A 20,686-nucleotide genomic window follows, 5' to 3' on the forward strand; every position below is an offset into this window, starting at 1 on the left:
TTATGAAGTAAAAGACTTAAGAGTAGAGTAGTTGCATGCTTTACCATTTCATCGGTGACCCTCAAAGTAATTGCTGCTGTTTAGGTAATTTTCTATTCTTATCACATTTGCAAGTGTGAATTTTTCATGGGCGTTAAACTCTCTACCTTGAACCTAAGTCTGAAAATTGGGGTCCCTCTGCCATCTGGGACAGCTCAGGATGGAGGCTGACAATAATATGCCTGATGCATGTGAAATGGGAGATGTTGCATCTGCTTCTGTTGGGTTTTGATAAAATCCATAGGGGGAAAAATGCTGTGAAGTGGGACTTGATTTATGGTGATGATGAGATGAGCTGGAGAGTATTGCATCCTGATGGCAGCTCCTTGCCGAAGGAAAGGAAAAGACTACTCGCTGTCCATGGCAGGAGGGTCTGGAGGGATGTGGCTCTTGGTCTGACCATAGCAGGTGGGATAGCGAATGGGGTTTTTTTTGTGAGTTTTTTATTATAGAACTGCACTTGGTCAGATGGTTTTGACTAAGCAGAACACAGAGGGGCAACGCCTGTTAGTAGCAATGGGAAGCAGACTGCAGTCCAAGGTAGGGTGTACTCTGATGATGGACATAAATCTCTTGATGTGCTTTATCAGAGCAAGAAGTAGTGTAAGAAGTTATGGCCCCACTGCTCATCTGCAGATCCTAGTTGTCTACTTCTCTTCTTCCGTGGTTTGGTTCCTGTTTCCATATAAAAGTTTATGTAAATTGATTTCCGCACATTCCCCTTTCTTTGTGTCATTAGTGCATGTTAGATGTTAACCTTCAGCATCCTCATTAGCTGCCTCAAGACAGGGCCAGCACATGTAAATTATTTTATTAGGTGTCCTGCTTATAGAGAAACTTTATAGCCCTAATGTAAAAATAGTGCTCTTTTTCTTTTTTTTTTTTTGCCTTGAGAAGCAAAGCATGCAATAAATCTGACTTGGTGAGACCCTACCTCCTGGGTGCAAAGCCCAGTGTTTGAACTTCATGGTGCTTTGGCTTCATTCTGAAACTCAATTCATTGTAGCCATGTCCGTACCTTCAGGAAACGATAAAGGCCTTCCTGGATCCCCTTGGCCTGTACCCTCCCTCCAGCTGAACTCAGCCATGTGCACCTTGTCTGGGCAGCTGCAGCTCTCAGGTCTGCTGTCGTCCAGCCCCATGTCCCATGTGTTTGCAAATCCTGTCTTAGGTACCTTCACTCACCAGGTATCTGTGCTCAAAAGTGCAGAGCCTTCACTAGTACAACTTCTACACCCAGAATTTGGAGGAAGGTGTGAGAAATTGCAGGTATTTGAGTAGCATCTTGGTCTTTGTACTTGCTGACTCACCTCTGGCCTGTCACTTTTCATGGGTCTCTGGGCATCATCATCTTGCCTTTGAGTAACTTCAACCTGCTTTTTGCATTTTAGCAGAGCAAGGGATCACTTCGCAACTTGCAAATTCAACTCATGGAATTAAAGTCCTGGCCATGAATTGTAGGTGTGTTAATTCCCCCTTTCTGTTTTCTTTGTTTTGGTTAGTTAGGGTTTCAACAAGTACATGTTTCTGCCAACCAGCAGTGTTCCAGGGGGAGCAAGAATATTTAAACTCTTGGTTGCTGAAGTAAAATACATGATTTCATGAGCGATGCGGGGTGTGCCAGATTCACCTGTTTTGTTTCATTTGAGCTTTAAAGTGCCTGTTTACTCATGGTAGATCTATTTTTGAAAGAAGGTGCAGACACTATGGTGACAGTTGCCTTAGAAATGCATATAATAGTGTAGGGAGGAGCACACCCACAGGCAGCTGGTGCTTGCCATTCCCTGGCCCTGTCCACATGCATGCCCCTGTGTCCTCATGCATCTCAATTTTCCTTCCCACCTCTCTGCTCTCTGCCCCATGCCTGTGCTTTCATGCCACTGGAGCTGGGGTGGCAGAGGCTGGGGCTCAGCCTGACTGGGACAGGTGAGGGTAGGGACCCTGGGTGCTCCCATTGATTTCCGGCGGACCTCATCGCAGATGATGGGTCTGGGGGCACAGCACGTCCGTGGGAGCTCTGTGCTGGGCACGAACAGGCCATCAGTGGGGTGGGTCCCTTGGGTTGGGTGGGGTGCACTCCACCAGTCTCATGGCCAGGCAAACTCCAGGCAGAAAAAACAGAAGAATCCCCAAACTCCAGTCCCCTTCCTGCATTTCTGAGGTGGAAGCAACAACTAGAAACAACCAATATTGAAAGAGACTTTTGTCCAAAAAGACAAGAGAAGAGTGGGGAGGCACCAGAGATGGGTCCCCTGTTCTGGGGATGGAGGAAGGTGGCACAGCTGCAGGGCAGAGGAGGGACTGGCAGCACACTCAGCAAAGGGGACTGTGTTTCCTTGCAGCAGAGCAGCCGGCATGATGCTTCCTGATGAAACCTGGGGAACCTGAAGCTGGATGTTCCCAGTGCCAGCTGTTGCTGGGACAGTTTTGCACCAGCATGACAGGAAAACGTGGTTCTTGTGTGGGGCCAAGATGCTGCTGATGTGGGTCTTGTATTTAGCACAGAGCAGGGGCTCCTCAGCTAAGTGCCTCTTCCAGGGCAACCTCTAAATTCCTGAGCATTTCACAGATTAAATATCATGTATTGCAATTAAAAGGACCCGCCCCCCCGCCCTCTGGGGATTAACCTTCAGTGACAGGCTATAAGAAACGTCAGTAAGAGTATTGATCCCAAATCTATAATGTAAAATATGGAAATGGGGTATCTGCAGGCCCAGTTCTAAGAACTGTAAGTTTAAGGTATTGCATGTTTAAGATGTTGAGGTTGAGAGCAACCTGAAACATTGACTGCATTTTATTACACTGTACACTCGTATTTATTTACATAACAGATTTTGATGGGAAATACCTGTCTCTAGTGAAGTCTGTGAATTAGAAACACAAAAACTAAATATGAGCACTGGGAATAAATATGCTCTGGCTTGTGCGTCAGGTGTGCGGTCTGTGGGAAGGGCTGTGATTAGCCATTACATATGTCCTATGGTCTTTCTTGTTTGCAGAGATGAGATTTTTATTTACTGCGATCCCTTTCTCTAGTTGCAGTTACATTAAGTTTTGCTGTAGTGTTCGAAGAGGCAGGCCCGTTAGCTGCGCACAGATTTACTGTGCGAGTTTAAGCTAATGGATACTTATCAGGCAGGCTGTATTTGGTGATCGTTCATCATTTGCTCATTAAACAGTGTATCTAAGTGATTCTCATTTCCTCCCTGCCATGTCTGGAAAGGAGGAAACTAGACACATTACGATGGAATATTAATGTCCTGGAGGATTTAGCCACCCATAATTAGATCTCCTTTGCATAAACCTGCTAGTGCTACCTTATTTTGTTGTTTGTCTTGTTTTCCTTAATCACCTTCACATCTTTTTCTGTTCTTAACTATCTTTTTTTTCAGTTTTCCATTGTAATTCTGTCCCATTTGTCTCATCCTTCTTCCTTTCTTCTTTTCTTTTTTTTTTCTTGTTTTCCCTGACCTAAAGAACACAGCAATCTGGGTTTCCCCACTCCTCCCTCCTCCACACAAAAAGGCAGACTTTGCCAGCAAAACCCACAGTCTCTGCCAAGCCCTGTTACTGACTTTGGAGAAAAGCAGCTAGAGAACTTGTGCAAATTTAGGCTCTGAACTAGCTAAATAAGCCATGTCAGTAAACCCTCTTGTCTTATTCCTTGGCCTGCTGGCCCATGAAAGGACTAATATATAACGGTCCTATTTAAGGTGGAAAAAACTCTCTTGGCCGAGGGCCACCAATGGCTGAATCGGCCGTGTGCTGGGGAGAGAACAGGGAGGTGGCTCTGGAGCTGCGAGCGATTGTGCTGAGGACCATGCACAGTTCCTGTGAGCGGTTAGGGCATGGGTCAGGAATATGCTGTCACCTCTCTGGGGATGCCCTGGTGTACCAGTGCTCCTTTCCACCAAGCACCGGGGAAAAAAGATGGCAAAGTGTTACTAAAGCTAGATGGAAGTGATCATACAAACAAGAAAAATACCTAGTGAACATGGGGAGACCTGGCAGGAATCCTTGCAAAGTTGATTTTCCAAAGGGAGTAAATGGGCTCAAATGGCTGGTATAAAGTACACCTGGCTGCTTCGGTCAGGTGCCTTTTTGACTCCTTGAATGTTGGTACTGGGGCACCAGGGGGATTTCCCTTTCCCTTTAGCTGCAAGGCGCGGTAAATGCATCGGGATACACTCACAGGCATCTATTCTCAGTACATTGGCAAAGCCCCACGAAACTTCCTATTTTCATGCAGAATGTGAAGGTTTCCCTCTGCACACCGGTGGGAGAAAGCCCCAGCCTGCTGACAAAAGAAGGGCAGCCGGGTTCCTTATGGGCGTCGTGCCCTGGCTCAGGGCCGGCTCCCCACCCTGCTGCGCTCCCGGGCAGCGGGCTGCATCTCTGCCGCAGCAGCGCTTCATTTAAAAAACAAATGTGACCGTTTTTCATACTGCTACTTTCCTTCACTGCCCTTCTGCAGACTTTTGTGTTTTGCAGACTTTTGTCTCGCTGATACTAGGAGGTGGAGAATCTAACAGGGAACATCTAAGCAGGAGAGAGGTTAAGCCTTACACCCGGCTGGGAGGTGATCTGAATAGAAGGGGCTAGCTGGCTTGTGCTCAAAGTAGCCACTTCCAAACTTTTTTCTCTGTGGTTTTTTTTTTTTTTTTTCTGTATACTATTGCTAGTTGTGGTAGCAGCTCCTGGTGCCGTGCAGGACTGAACTTCTCTGGGCAGTAGGCTGAGTGAGACGAGTATTCTCCTCCCCTTTCAGTTTGAGGAGCAAGCCTATCTGCACCTCTCCAAAGGACAGACTCTAGACGTGCGTGGAAAATACCAGGCTATTTAAAGTGTAAAGATTGTTAACATCCTTTGTGTTCCTGCCATGCCAAGCAGCTGGAAACTGGCTAATTTACAATCCTCAGTCCACAAAGTTTTGAGCATCCTCAGCTCCCTTTGACTTCCTGGAAATGGAAGCTGCTCTGCATTTTGCAGGATTAAGAGCGTTGTATCAAATCCAAGGCTGTGAGTGCTGTGGGATGAGTCACAGCAGATGAATGGTGGTCGGATGGGGCTATTCTGTGTCCTATGCTGATTTGGGAGCATGTAATTTCATGTGAAGGGAAGGACGGAGCAAAGGCTGGGTAGGACAGCACAGAGATGTGCATCTGAAAGGTGGTAAAGAAGCCTGAAGATTACGGAAGATCACAGAGCTCTTCCTTGTGAGTACCTGCAGCTAGGTCAGGGAAAATATGTGATTATTGTGTGACTGGCTTACAATGTGGATTGGTGCTAGAGTATTTCTCTAGAGGGAAAGCTGTGAATCTTGACACGTACATTACAGCTAATACATGGGCATTGGTGAGATTTCCCCAGGTTTATCTGAGAGCGTTCTGTCACCAGCAAAATCTGACAAAATCCTCCAAACTAAAAGTGGCACCAGCATTTTCTGCACCCAGACTATTCTGTACATGAGGTTTTCAAAGGTTGCTCACGGGTGAGGGAGTGGCTCTGGTCCCAAATTCAGCTTTTGGTAGCAGCCCTGATTCAGGAAGGTTCCCCCATCAGCTGGGGGACTAGCTTGTAACCCAACATACTTCTCAGCAGTTTCTCAAACTGTCATAGTTCCTGACATTTTAGTTAGCATACTATGGAGTTTTTATATTATGGGAGGTGTTAAACTGGTCCTTGTGGTCCTTGAAGCCTGTGTAATAGGATAAGGAAGCATACATATGCCATCTGAATTACTGAGGGGCTGTTGCTCACTTGTAAAGCTTGATTGCATCTAGAAATCAACATTTGGTTCAGAACCGTCTTACTTTGATAAGGTTAACTTCTTTCCTGGGAGTGATAAAGTGTTAAATAAGCACTGTGACTGTGAATGGAGTTCAGGTAGTGGTGGCCCCATAAATAGATGTTCTCACTCTTATGGGAATGGATGCTGATCCTTTCAGAAGTTTCTCTGAGCACAAAGAATGGAAATCTTTGAGCCTGCAGCACTCGTGACCTAGCAATTAAATAAGCATCCTTGGAGAACAGCTGAGACAAGCGGGCAAAATGCAAATATTTGGCGTGTGTGGGAATGCTGTATTGTGTTGCCATTGCCCATGGTTCTTCTCCACGTTGGCCGTGTCCTTGTTCTGGCTCTTGCATTTGGGTCCCACAATCAGTTGGTCTGACTTCAGAGGTCTTCTCCAGACGTGACAGCAGTGAGTCCTCCTGTGCTGGCGCAGAACGGGGAGTGGAAGCAGACATGTGTCCTCCTGCTGCCAGCCATGTCCTCCCTGCACCAGGCCACAGGTGGGCAGTGCACAGAGTTACCAATCTTTTGAGTGGACTAACAATAAGGTTTTCTACGCTGCCAAAGCAAGGCTATTTTCAAGTCAAACCCAGCCTTCCTGAAGGGTTTCAGCTGCATAGATGCCCCCAGATTTCACCAAAGGCACAGCTGTTGTGGCAGGCACATTCTTGGGTGAGTTTCTTATAACTTTCTCATCATCATCACCCTGAAGGATGCAGTTAAAAGAGTGTCTCTGTTTTTTATTTCTAGTATTTTATCACTCTGTGCCAACAAATACTATGGACCATTTACAAAAGAGAAGGAAAAAAAAAAGCTAATGCTTTAAAAATAGAAATATAGTGCTGTGTGCTGATATCTAGGTTTAGTACTTGGCTTTGAAACTGTTTCTTGCCCACCTTTTTTTTTTCTACTCAACTGCGTAGTGAGTTTCGCACTGGGAGATGTATGTACCCTCTCTGTCGGTGCAGTGTGTTGCACCTTGGGTGCCATTCTGTCGATGACATATGGAGCAGAGTGGGACTGAACTTCTGTCCTCTTGCAGTATTGTCTGTATTACTGAAGGAGTAAAAACATGCTTTTCCAAAGCATTTAAAAATGATCATTTGGATGGAGAGAGCAGGTAGAGACAAGGGTAAGAGTGTAATTACATAGCAACTTCTGTGGTTCCAACCATAGCTTAATATGCAGGCACACAATGTAATTTGGGGAGAAAATGAGGTGAGATCTTACCCCTGTACCCAGCACTGGTGAGGCCACACCTCAATTACTGTGTTCAGTTTTGGGCCCCTCACTACAAAAAGGACATTGAATGACTTGAGCGTGTCCAGAGAAGGGCAGTGAAGCTGGTGAAGGGTCTGGAGCACATGTCGTACGAGGAGCGGCTGAGGGAACTGGGGGGGTTTAGTCTGGAGAAGAGGAGGCTGAGGGGAGACCTCATCGCCCTCTACAGCTGCCTGAAAGGAGGTTGCAGAGAGCTGGGCATGAATCTCTTTAAGTAACAGGTGATAGGACAAGAGGTAATGGCCTCAAGTTGCACCAGGGAAGGTTTAGACTGAATATTAGGAAGCATTTCTTTACAGAACAGGTTGTTAGGCGTTGGAATGGGCTGCCCAGGGCAGTGGTGGAGTCCCCGTCCCTGGAGGTGTTTAAGAGTAGGGTCGACATAGTGCTTAGGGATATGGTGTAGTTGGGAACTGTCAATGTTAGGTTAATGGTTGGACTAGATGATCTTCAAGGTCTTTTCCAACCTAGATGATTCTGTGATTCTGTGAGTTTGTGAAGGAAAACAGGTATCCAGCACAAACCTGTGAAGTGCACTTGTTAAGCTTTGGGCAGAATACTCACATGAGTGAACATTTTGGGTGTCTTAATTTTCAATGCCCAGTATGAAATGCCTCCAAAACTTCATGAAATGCTGAGCCTTCACCATTATGTCACGAGGACTCCTGTAAAGTAGTTACAGCTGATACAGGATCTCTAGTTGCTTTATAAAATCTCGGCTCTCCATCTTAAACTGTGCTGCTGTTTCCTGTGGTATTCCCAAGCTGTGGAGCGTTTCAGGTATGTGGGTGGCTCCTGCCCATGCTGAACATCAGTGACATGGACGTGTGTGTCCACACATTCAGGGTGATTAACTAGCACACATGGAAGTCTAGTCCTTCACTTCAGTAGTTATGATTGTGGCTGGTGTGTCTCAGAAAACATATTTTCCTGCTAATGAAACAGGAAGTCTTTTATTGTGTGATGTATTTTGGAAGTAATTGTGTTGAATGAATGCTTCGTACCTCTTCACCAGCTTTTTTTGTTCCTTACCGCTACTTAAATGTATCCGCAAGTGAACATTAAGGCACACTGGCCACCCGAGTCGATCTAGGTTTCAAGGAATGATGATAAGAATATTAAGAAACTGAAACTTTAACTGAAAAATTAACTTAAGTGAATTACTCCCTGGCTAATATTGCAGACTAAGGGGGTTTTTTGACTCACTTTTTAGTAGCAAGAGCTGGAAATTCCTTCACAGTTGTAGCAGCCAAATCTGTTCTGAACCCACTCTGCCCTCCTGGGGAGGGTTGGCCAAGCCCTAGGGCAGCCCCCAGGGGGGTCTGTCCCCAGCTGGGGGTGTGTGGGACTTCTCTCCCCTCCATGCACAGCGTCATGTCCCCATGTCTCCGACCAGCCCAGGAAAGCTCCTCCTGTTTCCCTGTGAGTTCAGCAACAGCCATGTGCAACTGAGGGCAAGTTTGAGCTGCAACTGCTTCAGTGTCAAACTTGAGTTTGGGAGGAAGAAACCAATTATCTTTCCCTCTGACTTCTGTGGCTTCTACTCATTGCCAAGGCTGAGGTAAAGCCAGCAGTGACACCACTTCAAATGCTGGCTTCTCAAATAACAATTTATATTCAGAAGATTAAGGCAGCCACCAAGGAACCTCTCAGCTCTTGGTTTTATGCCCAAGAGGGAGCAGAAGCACAGTGGAGTTAAGTGTCTCCCTACAGTTACAGTTCGGTGCCTGTGACAAAAAGCTGGATCACCTATTTTTTTTGCTTCAGCTTCACAGACACTTTCCCTTCCAAACTTCTGGGGCTTCTTAATTACACTGGTGTATAGACCCAATCTTTCTTTTTTGGATGTGGCATGCTTTTGCCCCTTGTTTCTCTTTGCCCACTGCCTAGCTTAGTGGGTGGATGGGTGGGCAGGTGAGGATCAAGTGCTCGGGTTAGGGCTCCTGGTTGGCTGTCACTGTGACTGTGCTGCTCCATGAAACCACCTAACACCAGTCCTGAGTAGTGCCAGCCTGGTCATGTTTGGGTACCCCCAGCCAGCACTGCAGCAAGCAGTGTGTGGTCCCGGCTCCCTTTCTGGCAGTGCCCCCACCCTGTGCTTGCTGTCCGAGGGGACAATTTGACATGCTGTCCTGCTGCCCCAGAGAAACATCAGTCCAATATAGCAATACCCCTTGGAGTAGGCTTGGCTGTTACTTTTTCATATGGTTGATCCTATGAAAGAGAATGTTTGCTTAAAACATTTTAAAAAAATGAAGAAAAAAAAAAAGAAAAGAAGAAGAAAAGAAAAGAAAAAGGGGGAATAGTGGTGTGAGCAGCAGCTGCAGGGAGATGTGTCTGGGTCTAAGCTCAAGAGGCTCCATCCCACCGGCCTCCTCCTCATACGGAGGTGCAGCACTGTCAGCTATGTGGTAGGTCTGTGCAAATAGAGGGGGAGAAACTGAAACCATGACTGCAATAATATAAAGTGAATTTAAGCGCCATCGTCTTCACATATACGTTCTCTGTCCCCTTTTCAGTCATTAGGGAGCAAAGCAAATTAATGCCAACAGAGGCTGACTCAAACCTTTGCCCTCATTTAAGGGATTCCAAAACCCGCGGTTTTGTTACGTGCTGGAGTCAGCTGCCCTACAGCAGCTCAAGGACTAGAGCAGTCTCCGGTGTTTAAGCAATATGAAAGGCAGTGTGTTGCTAAAATTGCCAATGACCAGTGCTGATCCCATATACTCCTACTTGACTAGGACTGAATTTATTTCCTTTATGTATTTTTATCAGACTGATTTTTTTTTTTTCCACCTCTCTTACCAAGGTAAAACGTAAAGAAATAAAAAAACCCTCAGCATAAAAGTAGTAATATAAAAAACTGTCCAAGCAAGAGAACCAAAAAGCAGTCAAGGATAAAATAAAATAAAAATGTTCCACACGTCTGTTTTGAGTGAGGTACATGAATTGCTAACTTATTTAGTTTTGGAGCAGAAACCTCCCAAATGTATGTAGATTTTGATGTTAAAACAATAGATATATTTGTGTAAGAGTGAAATTGTGTTTAGGATAACTATGTCCAGAGTTTTTCTGTTAAGAGAGATGGGTCAAAATGGGGACAAGATGGTGGTTTACAGAACACAAAATGGTAGGTGAGCCCCTAGGAGAGAGCATGCGCGAGCCAAGCCTGCTCTGCCACTGTTGGGAATAGTACTGATAATGGCTTCAGTAAGTGCGTAGCTTTGTATCTTGCTTTTCTCTATCATTCTGGAATTAAATATAACGTGACATGGCCTTTATGCTAACATAGACTTTTTGGAAAAAGTGTAACTGTGTCTCAAGTACGATTTCTTCGGTAGAAGTGGCCAAATTCTGTGCTCCTCTGTTAGTAAACTTGCAGACTAACAGGACTGGAGCTGTGCCCTTCTGTGGAGTACACATTTGTTTATGGTCTGAACATAAAATCAAAATTTGTCAAGGCACTACCTGTGTAGATTGTCTTCTCTCTTCCTGATGACACCACATGTCACCACTGACATCAACCTGATAGATAAGCTAACAGATGCCAGAATTCCTTACTGGATTGGGAAAAAACGGGGAGGAAAGCGTAAAATCAAGAATCTTGTGACGAAAATGTAAATACTTGATGTAAGTAATCACTGGAGCAGGTTCCAGAGCCTGGGCATACAGGTCCCATCTGGTCAATAGGGGCTGTGCTCATGGCTTTGCAGTATGGTTTGGATTTCAGTTGCAGAATTATGTAGAGTTTGTATTTGAATCCAACATAAAAGGGTTAGATATTGTTCAGTGCCTGGAGTAAATACTTTTCATCAGAAAATAAAGACCCACAATTTCAAATTGTTTGGTGACATGGTGACAGAGTAGGCAGGTGAAGATGATCAACTCTGGCAATTAAAAAAAAAGAATCTCTGCAGTTACCACTTTCAAATGCCCAGTCTGACATTAGTAAAACTGCTACTGATTTCAGTAACAGCAGGATCAGGCACTTTTTTACCCTGCTTGTTGTCAGTTGATCTCTTAGTTATTTTTAAGAATGTAAGAATCAAATGACTTTTTATAATTCTTAACAGGCAGAATGTTATAGATATGTCACTTGCGAGTGCTGAGCACCTGGCTCTGACAGCTTTCACATCAGCAAGCTTTAAATGCAGTTATTTATGACTACCATATTACAGAACGTGGTTGCACATTATAATAGTATTTTTAAATTCTGAACTCTGAAAAAACTTAAGATATCGCTTGGTTCTGAATATGGCTAATATGTTAAGATGACATAAGTTAGGCGATTTTCCCTTTATAGGACAGTTCTTTACTATGATCTGTTACAGCCTACATTTCAAAAATGACCTCTATGTTTACAATGGCAATTTTGCACATGCAAGTTGTTGTGAATGTACAAAATTTCAACTATGAATACTTAGCAGCTAGTGATATTTAACCTCTATTAAAATTTCACATGAACTTACGGTTACTTGTTCAGGAAGAAACCGCAAACAGAAATCCCATATTTAGGTTAAAATGTAGGGAAAATCTCTTTACTAAATTTCCACCTTATGAATTATTTTATAGGAAGCAGTAATTTCTTTCTCACCAGTGCAGAAGTCTGTTTTAATACTTAATGTCATAGTGAACCTAGTTTTCTGATGGTTTTGCTTTCCAGTTGGTTTGTTTTAGCAATCACAACTTATTTTTGTTCTTTTTCAGTTGAAGAGGGTGAATCTTCAGATTTTGCTTTGACCTGGGACTCGTCAGTGACTCAATCAGGTAAATATTTTAGGTTCTTCTGATTGCAAAAAGTGCCAGAAAGCTGCCAGGCTTTTTACAGGAACTGTATTTTGTATGTCACATTCCTGACGCAAATCCAAGACTACCCACTGCAACACAATTTTTATATCAGTTCCATATGGTCAATAAAATCTATTACATACAGAGACTAATATACTCTTATCCTCCAGAGAGCTATTCTTTCTTCTTGTGGGCATACTGAAATGGGTTGTGATTTCTCCAGTATAACCACTTTGAAGTTTTCTGCAATGGGCACTGTTGCACATTCATTCCAATCTAATTACATAAAAGCTGCTTTAATAGGAATTTTAAACCTCGGTCTCAACTGGAATGTGTGTATTTCTCCTCTTGGAGGAAATCGGAAAGTACTGTCAGGGTTGGAGAATAAAAGTGGTACATCACCACGGTAGAAAGATTTAACAGTTGAACCAGCTTTTGGTCTGCTTGATAGTAATAACACTTAAACATGTGTCTGGGGTTCGTTCATCTGTGTTACATTGATTTGAATAAAAAGAGGCTCAAGAATCTGAACAGGATAAAGCAAGTTTGTTTGTAATTGTGCAATATGTATTGATATCACAAATATGAGGATAAATGTCAGATTATTTTGCGTTTAAAGTAACTAGCCACATCTTGGTCACTGTTTGTGCCCTGTGTAAAGATGGTTTACTGGCTATTATGTCTTTAACATTTATGAAATTCTCATAAAATTTTTGATTTTGAAGCCAGTAAGTGCATTTCTTCTGCTCTCCGTGTACTGGACTGCTTAGAAGCTCAGCAGCAACATGCAAACAGCTCGTAAATGGAGCAGTAGTATGAAAATTAACAATGGTGCTGCATTCTTGGTTAGCATGGGTTTTGTAAGAGTCACGGGGAGACTGGCTCGCAGGAGTCATTTCTTACTGAAGTCAGCATCTAGCTGGTCTCGAAGGCATAAACTGCCTTTGCGTGGCGCTTTGTGGCATTTCACTTTGTACCAGCTGCACTCTTGGTTGCGCTAGGTGCATCTTCTCCGGGCACTACGGCTGTTTTGAATGGTTTGTGTTTTCACTAGTCTTTGATAGCAAATATTGCTGCTGCTGCAAACCCCCAGCTGCGATGTCGAAGGCCCCTTTGTGCCTGGAACTAACGGCGCATGAAAAGAGCTCTCACCAGCTCTCTTGCTTGACCTTCGTCTCAAACAGCAGTGGAGTGGAGTTACCGGTGTTATCTATCACAAGTCTTGAATTGTATTAAATTTAACACAGGCTGAGGTTCAGAACAGCAATAACAAAAATAATTTCTGTGCTGAGCGGAAGCTAATCTGGGATTTCTGTATGGTATTGGTGACTATGCTGTAAATAAAAGACAACGTGTGAAAGGCTTTTCCTAAATTATCTGAGTCTCCTCCATTTTTCTTCATTTACTCCCATAATTACAGCTCTCATTCAAGACATCGGATGTGGGATAAAATGTAATGTATGCGTGATTTATGGCAGCTTAAGGAAAATGTGTGCTAATTGAGGGATTTTCCTCTTAATACATTTAGTAGCTACAGATGTCAATCTTGCATGTGTATAAAGATGCAATACAGTATCCTATCAGGACAGGGCGCAGTGCATGGGACAGAGGTTGCACGCTGGAATATGACTGAGGAGCTACATAGAAGAAGTTTAAAAAGCCCTAGTACGTGGTGGTGCGGCTGCGTGGAGCCACTGGCCTTTGTGTGGTGTGCCTCCAAAGCTGTATTCAGTAACTGAAACCAGTCCCTCAGTCCCAGTGTGCGAGACTTTCATTATGTTCTTTTATGATCTTCCTGTTTGCATTAGCTCCAGTAGTGTGATGTTGAAGTTCAATAAAGGGTGAAAAAACACGCTTTGACTTCTCGTTTCATGCCCCTTCCTTCCCTGGCCCAAAATGACAAAATTGCCTCCCCTTCCTTGACCCCCCAATAGAAAAAAACCCAAAAGGCCAAACCCAGGACTTGTTAACTCTGAAACATTTGCCAGATGTTTCAAATTAACATATTTCTCTCCCATCTTCTCCTGTATGTGTTGGTACATCTCTGTGTGTGTGCAAACACATACAAAGTGACTTCTGAAAAATTCTCTTGGCGCTCTGCGCAGCTGCTGTGGGCTGGGGGAGTGGCGGTCCCAGGGTGGTGTGGGTATGTAGGGACAGCAAGATCAGGTAAAATGTAATTTTTAAAACTTTTTTCTTTTTTTTTTTTAATACTAGCAAAATATTTATATAGGTGCAGTTGTAGGGAGAAAAGGTGCTTTTGCTGCTATATCTTATTTTGTTCATCAAACCAGTAGAAGCTATACTGGAAATTTCTTGTGAGTACGAGTTGAATCTGTAGGCATGGGGCTTGTCCAGGGAGCTGTGACAGCTCTCAGTCCCCAGCTCAGGCATAGGTGTTCACAGGTGCAGGGCAGGCCATATCAAACACTGGGGTCCAAGCTCCGTGTCTCATGTTGGGCTTCTCTGCTACTGAAGAGTACTGAAGGCACACACTTTGTGCATCTCTGACTGGAGCACGGCACTGGGTGAGGGGCTGCTGGAACTCCTTAGTGCAGCTCATGAAAATTTGATGGTGGACACATTGGCAACAGAAATTCTGCCCTCAGATGGGTCTGTTTGGTGATGGCTTTGCACAGGGCACTATCCTTTTTCCTATGGCAGAGTATGTGCAAGTTGCTGTCAGCTCTGGCTTAACTTCTTGCTCCTGGTAAAACCCGCAAAGGTGAAATGCTTTGCAGGAATCCAACCCTTGATGTAGTTGCACTGAGGAATTTATTCAAGTATTTTAAATACAACTAGAAATAGCTTTATGATTTTTTTTTTAATGACCACAACTGAAAGGCTGTATATATTAACCTAGAGAATCAGGAAAATGTATAGGGAGGCAGAGGCTGCCCTTGTGCCAGGGTAAATAATCTGGATGACCACCAGCCCTGTTTAACAATGGGTATATAGTGAATTTCCTTCCTCTTCAGGTCTTGTAAACATTTTTTTCCTTAATGTAAAAGGAAGAAAAAAAGCTTTTCCTTTCTTCTCTTATTCTGAGGACTTAGTTTGCTGTTAAATAGCAGGTCAGTAGTGTTTTGCTGTGTAAGAGGCAGAGACATTTTCTGTCCCAGAGGAAGAGTGCAGCTGAGTACTCCTTCCCCCTGCTTTTCTCTCTTAACAGCACATGCAGCGCTTGAAGCCCATCCATCTCACTCCAAAAGTGTCAGAGAGGGTGGGCTGAGCAGGGCTGCTGGGGGGCCAGGCAAGCACCCACCTCTGCTTTACAAAAGGATTTTCTGCTCCTTTGAAGCCAAGAGGAAAATAAGATTCAATATTTGCAAAGCAAGGGTCCAGCCAGACAACACTGCATTGCTGTTGTAATACATCACGAGAGTATTATCTTGAGGAGCAACAAGGGACGTTTTAAAGAAGTAAAAAGTCTTACTAAATATATAGAGAATTTAAGGCATTTTAAAGACCTATGAAAGCATTTTACATGGGGGTTGCTGGGGAGTTTCTCATTAGCCTGACTGTGAGGCCCCGGGGAATCTTGGCTGAATTGTCTGGGGCAAACAGAGCAGATTCCGTCTTCTCCTTAGGCGCCTGCAGACCTAAAAGCCTGATTTTTTTGTGTCTGCTTTTGAGATAACTGAAGGTATCTTATTTTTGTATGCAGCTACGAGTTATGATACTGATCAAGAAAGAATTTGGGAAATAGGGGACTGTGGACCTGTAGCCTGAGTGCTGGGGACAAATGACACTGGCTATGTCTCTGTGAGCGTGTGTGTGCAGAACATGGGGGGATTTTTGCAGTGTTTGTGACTGGAAGGCCCTCTCCAATGCCGGTGCCCAACATTAGTATCATTCAATTATAACATTCCAGAAATCATGAAAATAAATTATAGGTTGGTGTTCCCGCCTTTCCACATTAACTCCAGATTTCCTGTCCCTGCCACCGAGCTCACTGCAGCAGCTGGGCACGCGTGTGAGGGACGTGTTAACAAAGCTCAGCATGGGGGAAAAAAAAACCTCACAACACCTTAGGGCACAGGCATTTGATGTTTTGCCATTAAGAGTTCTCCCACATGCTTATTTTATATAGTACACTACTTTAGATTTTTAATTGCCTTCTGCAATTTCTTTTAAAGTTGCAGGGAAGGGGGAAGAAAAGAAAAGGGGAAGCAGCAGCTTTTGAGAAATGAACCACAAAATAAAAGAAAACCACCCTGTGGTCACTCCTTTTCCCTTTTCTTCTGCTTTGCATGGTGTTTCCCAGCTATGTAAATCACAGTTTTCACTTGGTATCTTCAGAGGAGGAACATCTTGATGCAGTTTGGAGACTTATTTTCGTTCAGGACTACCTGAGCCCATGCTGGGGCATTTTTAATGCCATCTCTGCTGTTGGGGGCTCTCCCTGCCTGTTCTTCCTGGCTGTTCCCTGTGCTCTCCTCCGCTGTTGGTCTTGTATCCCAGCGCTGCTGCTCTCTGTTCCCCAAGTGTTGAGGGTATCTGTTCTCCTCTAACTGTTTTGTAGGATTGGGTTTAATTTTGGCTGCCAAAGGAGCAAAATGGATGAGAAAGCTGGGGTCTCATGAAGCGAACAGAGACTTGCCCCTGCAAGTATTTGTGCATTAAATTTTCCCCTTTTCTGTTTATTCGGATAAGCTACAGAAAATCTGTTCTTCCTCACCTTTCCCCTTTTGGAGGCCTGTTTTGGTCACACAAAGTTTGTTGTCCCCTCAGCCTTCCTCCAGCACCCTGGGCTTGCCTGCCCCGGCACAGTCCGTTGCCTGGTGCCCACCAAGGCCACCACCCTCACAGGGGCCCAGTACCCAGGGCTGTCCCTGCTCTCTGCCCATGTCCCCGGCAGCCCCCCCAGAGCCCCTGCCACACAACCCACTGGGCATGGGCTGTGCCAGGAGTAAGTCAGGAAGCTCCAGATGAGAGAGACTGCCCTTCCATAGACCCCAAGCTCTTTATTTCTGCATGTAGTGTATTTTGTCTTATTTAACTTCTAAATGGAAGAATGCTGAAACCCCCCCCACCCCGAGCACCCTCAACTTGAGATTCTGGGATCTCTACTGCAGAGCATTGAAAAGGTCAGTTGCAATTCAGTGGGCATTAGAAACCTGTTATCTTGCAAGTACTCTGAAATTATCTGTCCTGAGTGCCTTCGCAAGCTCAGACATCTTCTAAAAGTTGATTTCATTAGTAAATCAACATGAGAAGATTCTGATTACAGTGCACAAGGATTTCTAAAGAAATAAACCTTTGAACTTAGCAAAGAACATAAGAAACGTTGATAACTTTTAGTTGAATATTTTTTCAATATGCTGTGAAATGTTTGATCTCAACTGGTTGGCATTCTTACATTGGTTTTAAAAACAGCATCCTTGTCTCTGCATGGACCTGCAGCATGCAGCTCAGTCAGTATAGTCTGAGGTTCTCAAAATTTTAAATATCTTCTGTGGAAGCAGCCAAAACCTAAATAGATGCAAACTAGAAATAAAGCTGGGGAGGTTTGTAGCTCTGGCTGTTGCATTCCTCATTTATGCTAAGTTGAACTTTTATTTTCCTTGGTCATGTGTAGGTTTTTATGGTGTAACATAATTATGTGTCCTTTCAGAAGAGAAAAAAAATTTAATTCTCCTTTCCTAATTACAAAACTTAATTTTTAACTTTGATCTTTTACTTAAATACTATTTTTTTTTTTTTTAAAGAAAGTGCTTCTGATAGTGTTTTCACAAACAGAAGGTGAAATAGTAGAAAGTACATAGTACTCAGATAATGTGGTGGTGGGTGATCATCCAATGTTAAGATTTTTGGAGCTGGGATAATGTAAAAAGAAACAATGTGAGTAATTATAAACCCTCCCCAGATTACTCTGTTTGTAGGAGTTCATGGCACAACTCTGCATCTGCAGGCATGAGGGCTTCCTGGGAGCAAGTCTCTGCTCCCAGTGCTCCTGGGCTGGCGGGAAGGGGGACGTGACGCTGCTGGAGGAAGCTGTTGGCTGGGGTGACAGGGGTCCCTGGGGATCCCCAAGGTCCAACTCATATCTTGTGGCTGTAGGACCTTTAGGGGAAGAAGAGGCATAAAAAATGAGATTCCTTGTTGTGTGTGGCGCAGCGCAGCACAGCACTGACACGTGCATCTGTCATGGAAACAACCGCCCCGCAAATCTGCCGAGGCGTCTCTGGTGGTGTGGTGCCATAGGTGTTCCCCTCTTGTTTCGGGAGGGAATCTCCAGCAAGAAGGAGCAAACTTCAGATGTGAACACAGCATGGGTGTCAGTATTTAAATTAGAAGCACACACCTGTGTATTACAGTATTTCCTAGAAAATACTTACTATTAAAAATGTTAATTGGGAAAATTACAGCAATAGCACAGAGGAGGAGAATTAATTTCCATGGTAAAAGAGACCAGGAAAGAAAAGCTCATTTCAAAGTGAGCTATCAAGTGCTCCCCCTACCCCATCAGCCACCAGTTCCCAGGCTTTTTAAAGACACTGTCTGCTGTAAAGCCAGGCTGCTTAAGAGAAGCTGAGCGAGCATGTTGTATTGCAGTGTGTCATTGAGCTGAGCTTCACAGTACCTAAAGCTGGCCCCGCTAAATTGCTACAGGCAACATCTGTAAAGGGAAGGATTTCTGCAGGCTGTGGGGTTGCAGCCCCTGCCTGGCCATGCTGGTGAGGGGCTCTGGACCCGCGTGCACTGGGATGCTGACAGTGCATCAGGACTGGTGATTGGCAGCAAGGTTTCAGTCAAATCTGGGAGTATCTCTGGGGTCATCAGGTTAACCTCATCTAAAGTCTTACGAGCGTGGTGTATTTGCTGGCACAAGGCTGCTATGGTTTGGGGGATGCTCCCATAGGGTCTTCTGACAGGGACATCTTGCCAGAAATACAAATACACCATCAGCATGGACAGTTGCACACGTGGGGTGGGCGTGTCCTTCTGGGGCTGGCAGGGGACATCCTCCATGGGGTCGTGTCGCCATCTTGCCAGCAATGTTTTTTTCCCTGCGACAAATTTGCTTTTTGTTTAAAGGTGTGGCTGTTGGCGCTTTATCTGCTGGGAGACTGTAACACTGTGTTTCATTTCCTTGCACTGATTGAAGGAAGTCGTTCACCTTCATGGGTGGACCCTCAGGCACAGCCTTCCTGACTCTCCATCCCTTGCTGGGTTCAGGTCTCCCATGGGTATGAACATCCCAGTGAAGGATGCTGCCATTGAGCCGGAGGGAGTGCTGGAGAGAAGCAAGGCATAGCACAGCACTTTCCCATCTTCTTTACACTCCTGCTCTCCTTTCCTGTGTTTCTTTCCAGTGATGCTGCCTTGTCCTCTCTTGCTGCCCAAGGGCTGTGAGTAGACGAACGCTTTCTCTGTTTCTAGATTAAAATTATATCTGTTGTTTACAATAGCCTTCAGGGGCATAACTAGCAGTAATGGGCTAAAGTAAAGCAAAGGAGATGCTAGGCTGAATATCAGGAAACATTTCCCAGTAGTGGGATCTAATAGACTCTGGTATTATCTCCCATCACTTCGGTCATTTTCAAACCGAACCAGACAAAGTGCTTGAAAATACACTGTAGGAATGGTCTTACATTAGCAGAGGGATGGATAAGATCACCTGATAAATCCTCCTCATCTCTAATTCATCCAGTTCTGCTGCACTCTGGATCTGATAATCTCTTGCAGATTTGAGGACAGAAGCAGATTGAATGGTCAGGAGAATTGTGCTTTCTAGAGCCTACTTCAGTAAATATTTTTATGTAGGATCTCAAAGCACTTTATAAATGCTAATTAAGCCTCCCAGCCTAGTAGAAAGTCTTCGTTGTACCCCGTGTCCATACTGCTTTTTTCCACATCATGCAGCATGCACCGTGCTGCAGGTCAACCTTCCCAGAGGGCTCCGGCTTTGTGACTCATGGGCACTTGCCAGCCCATCTTGCTTTGAGTCCTTTCTGCAGGTCAGTGGCTTTGCTTTTCCAGGTCTGCTTTGGCTGGCTGGCAGGAGCGAGGGAAGCTGAAACCATGCTGCTGTAGGAAGTGATTGCGATGGGTTTTACCTTTGTGAAATCAGACAGCTGAAGAGTTGAAGGAAAGTTTCCTGGTGAACAATTTCTTTGGTTTTCACAGAGACCTCTGTTCTCCTTCGACTAGTTTGCACATTCCAGTTGTAACTGGTAGCTCAAAGCTCCCAGCCTGAATAAATGTAAAACAGGAATAACAGAATATATTACGTTGGCCTGTTGCTTAAATGAGAAAAATCAATAAAAAAATAATGCCACAGTGGTGGATCCCCAGTAATCATTCTTCCTGAGGAAAAAACAAGTTGTGCCAGTCATGAGAATGGGGTTTTATAAACAAGGTTGTAAAAAAAGACAAACAAATTGAATAAACAAACTCTCCTGCTTTGTTTTCTGGGCTGAGTAAGGACGTTGATATGAAACTCTGCAGTGAAGAACTGCATGAATTTATGATGCTTTGCCCAAATATCTTTGCTTATTTAGTACAGGAAACTAGAATCATTTGGGTTGGAAGGGACCTCTAGTGGGTCTTACTCAACATTGACCTGACTTGTAAAAGTTTTTGTAACCGTTACTGCCCTATTTTTGGTTAAATTCTCTTGAACTGTTAAGCTTATCATAGACGAAGAGTACAAGTATGGTTACTGTATAAAAATGTGCAGAAAACAGAAATTAAGGCCAAATACTAATGTAAAAAAGGTTTTTTTAAAGTTAATATAGCCTAAAATTTCCCATAATAGAAGATACATTTGTATTTCTG

The 20,686-nt window shown here is 44.2% G+C and overlaps 1 protein-coding gene across 2 annotated transcripts in view; it reads left to right on the top strand.

Moving 5' to 3' along the window:
- ZNF423 (zinc finger protein 423) overlaps nt 1-20,686 on the top strand; it is a 236,272-nt gene that overhangs the window by 32,585 nt on the left and 183,001 nt on the right. For both annotated transcript variants that reach the window (XM_074881702.1, XM_074881703.1), the window contains exon 2: nt 11,822-11,881. In XM_074881702.1, the coding sequence (XP_074737803.1) occupies nt 11,822-11,881 (60 nt within the window). The remainder of the gene's footprint in view (nt 1-11,821; nt 11,882-20,686) is intronic.

The sequence above is a fragment of the Strix uralensis genome, chromosome 12 (assembly GCF_047716275.1).
Source record: "Strix uralensis isolate ZFMK-TIS-50842 chromosome 12, bStrUra1, whole genome shotgun sequence".
Taxonomy (NCBI): Eukaryota; Metazoa; Chordata; class Aves; order Strigiformes; family Strigidae; genus Strix; species Strix uralensis.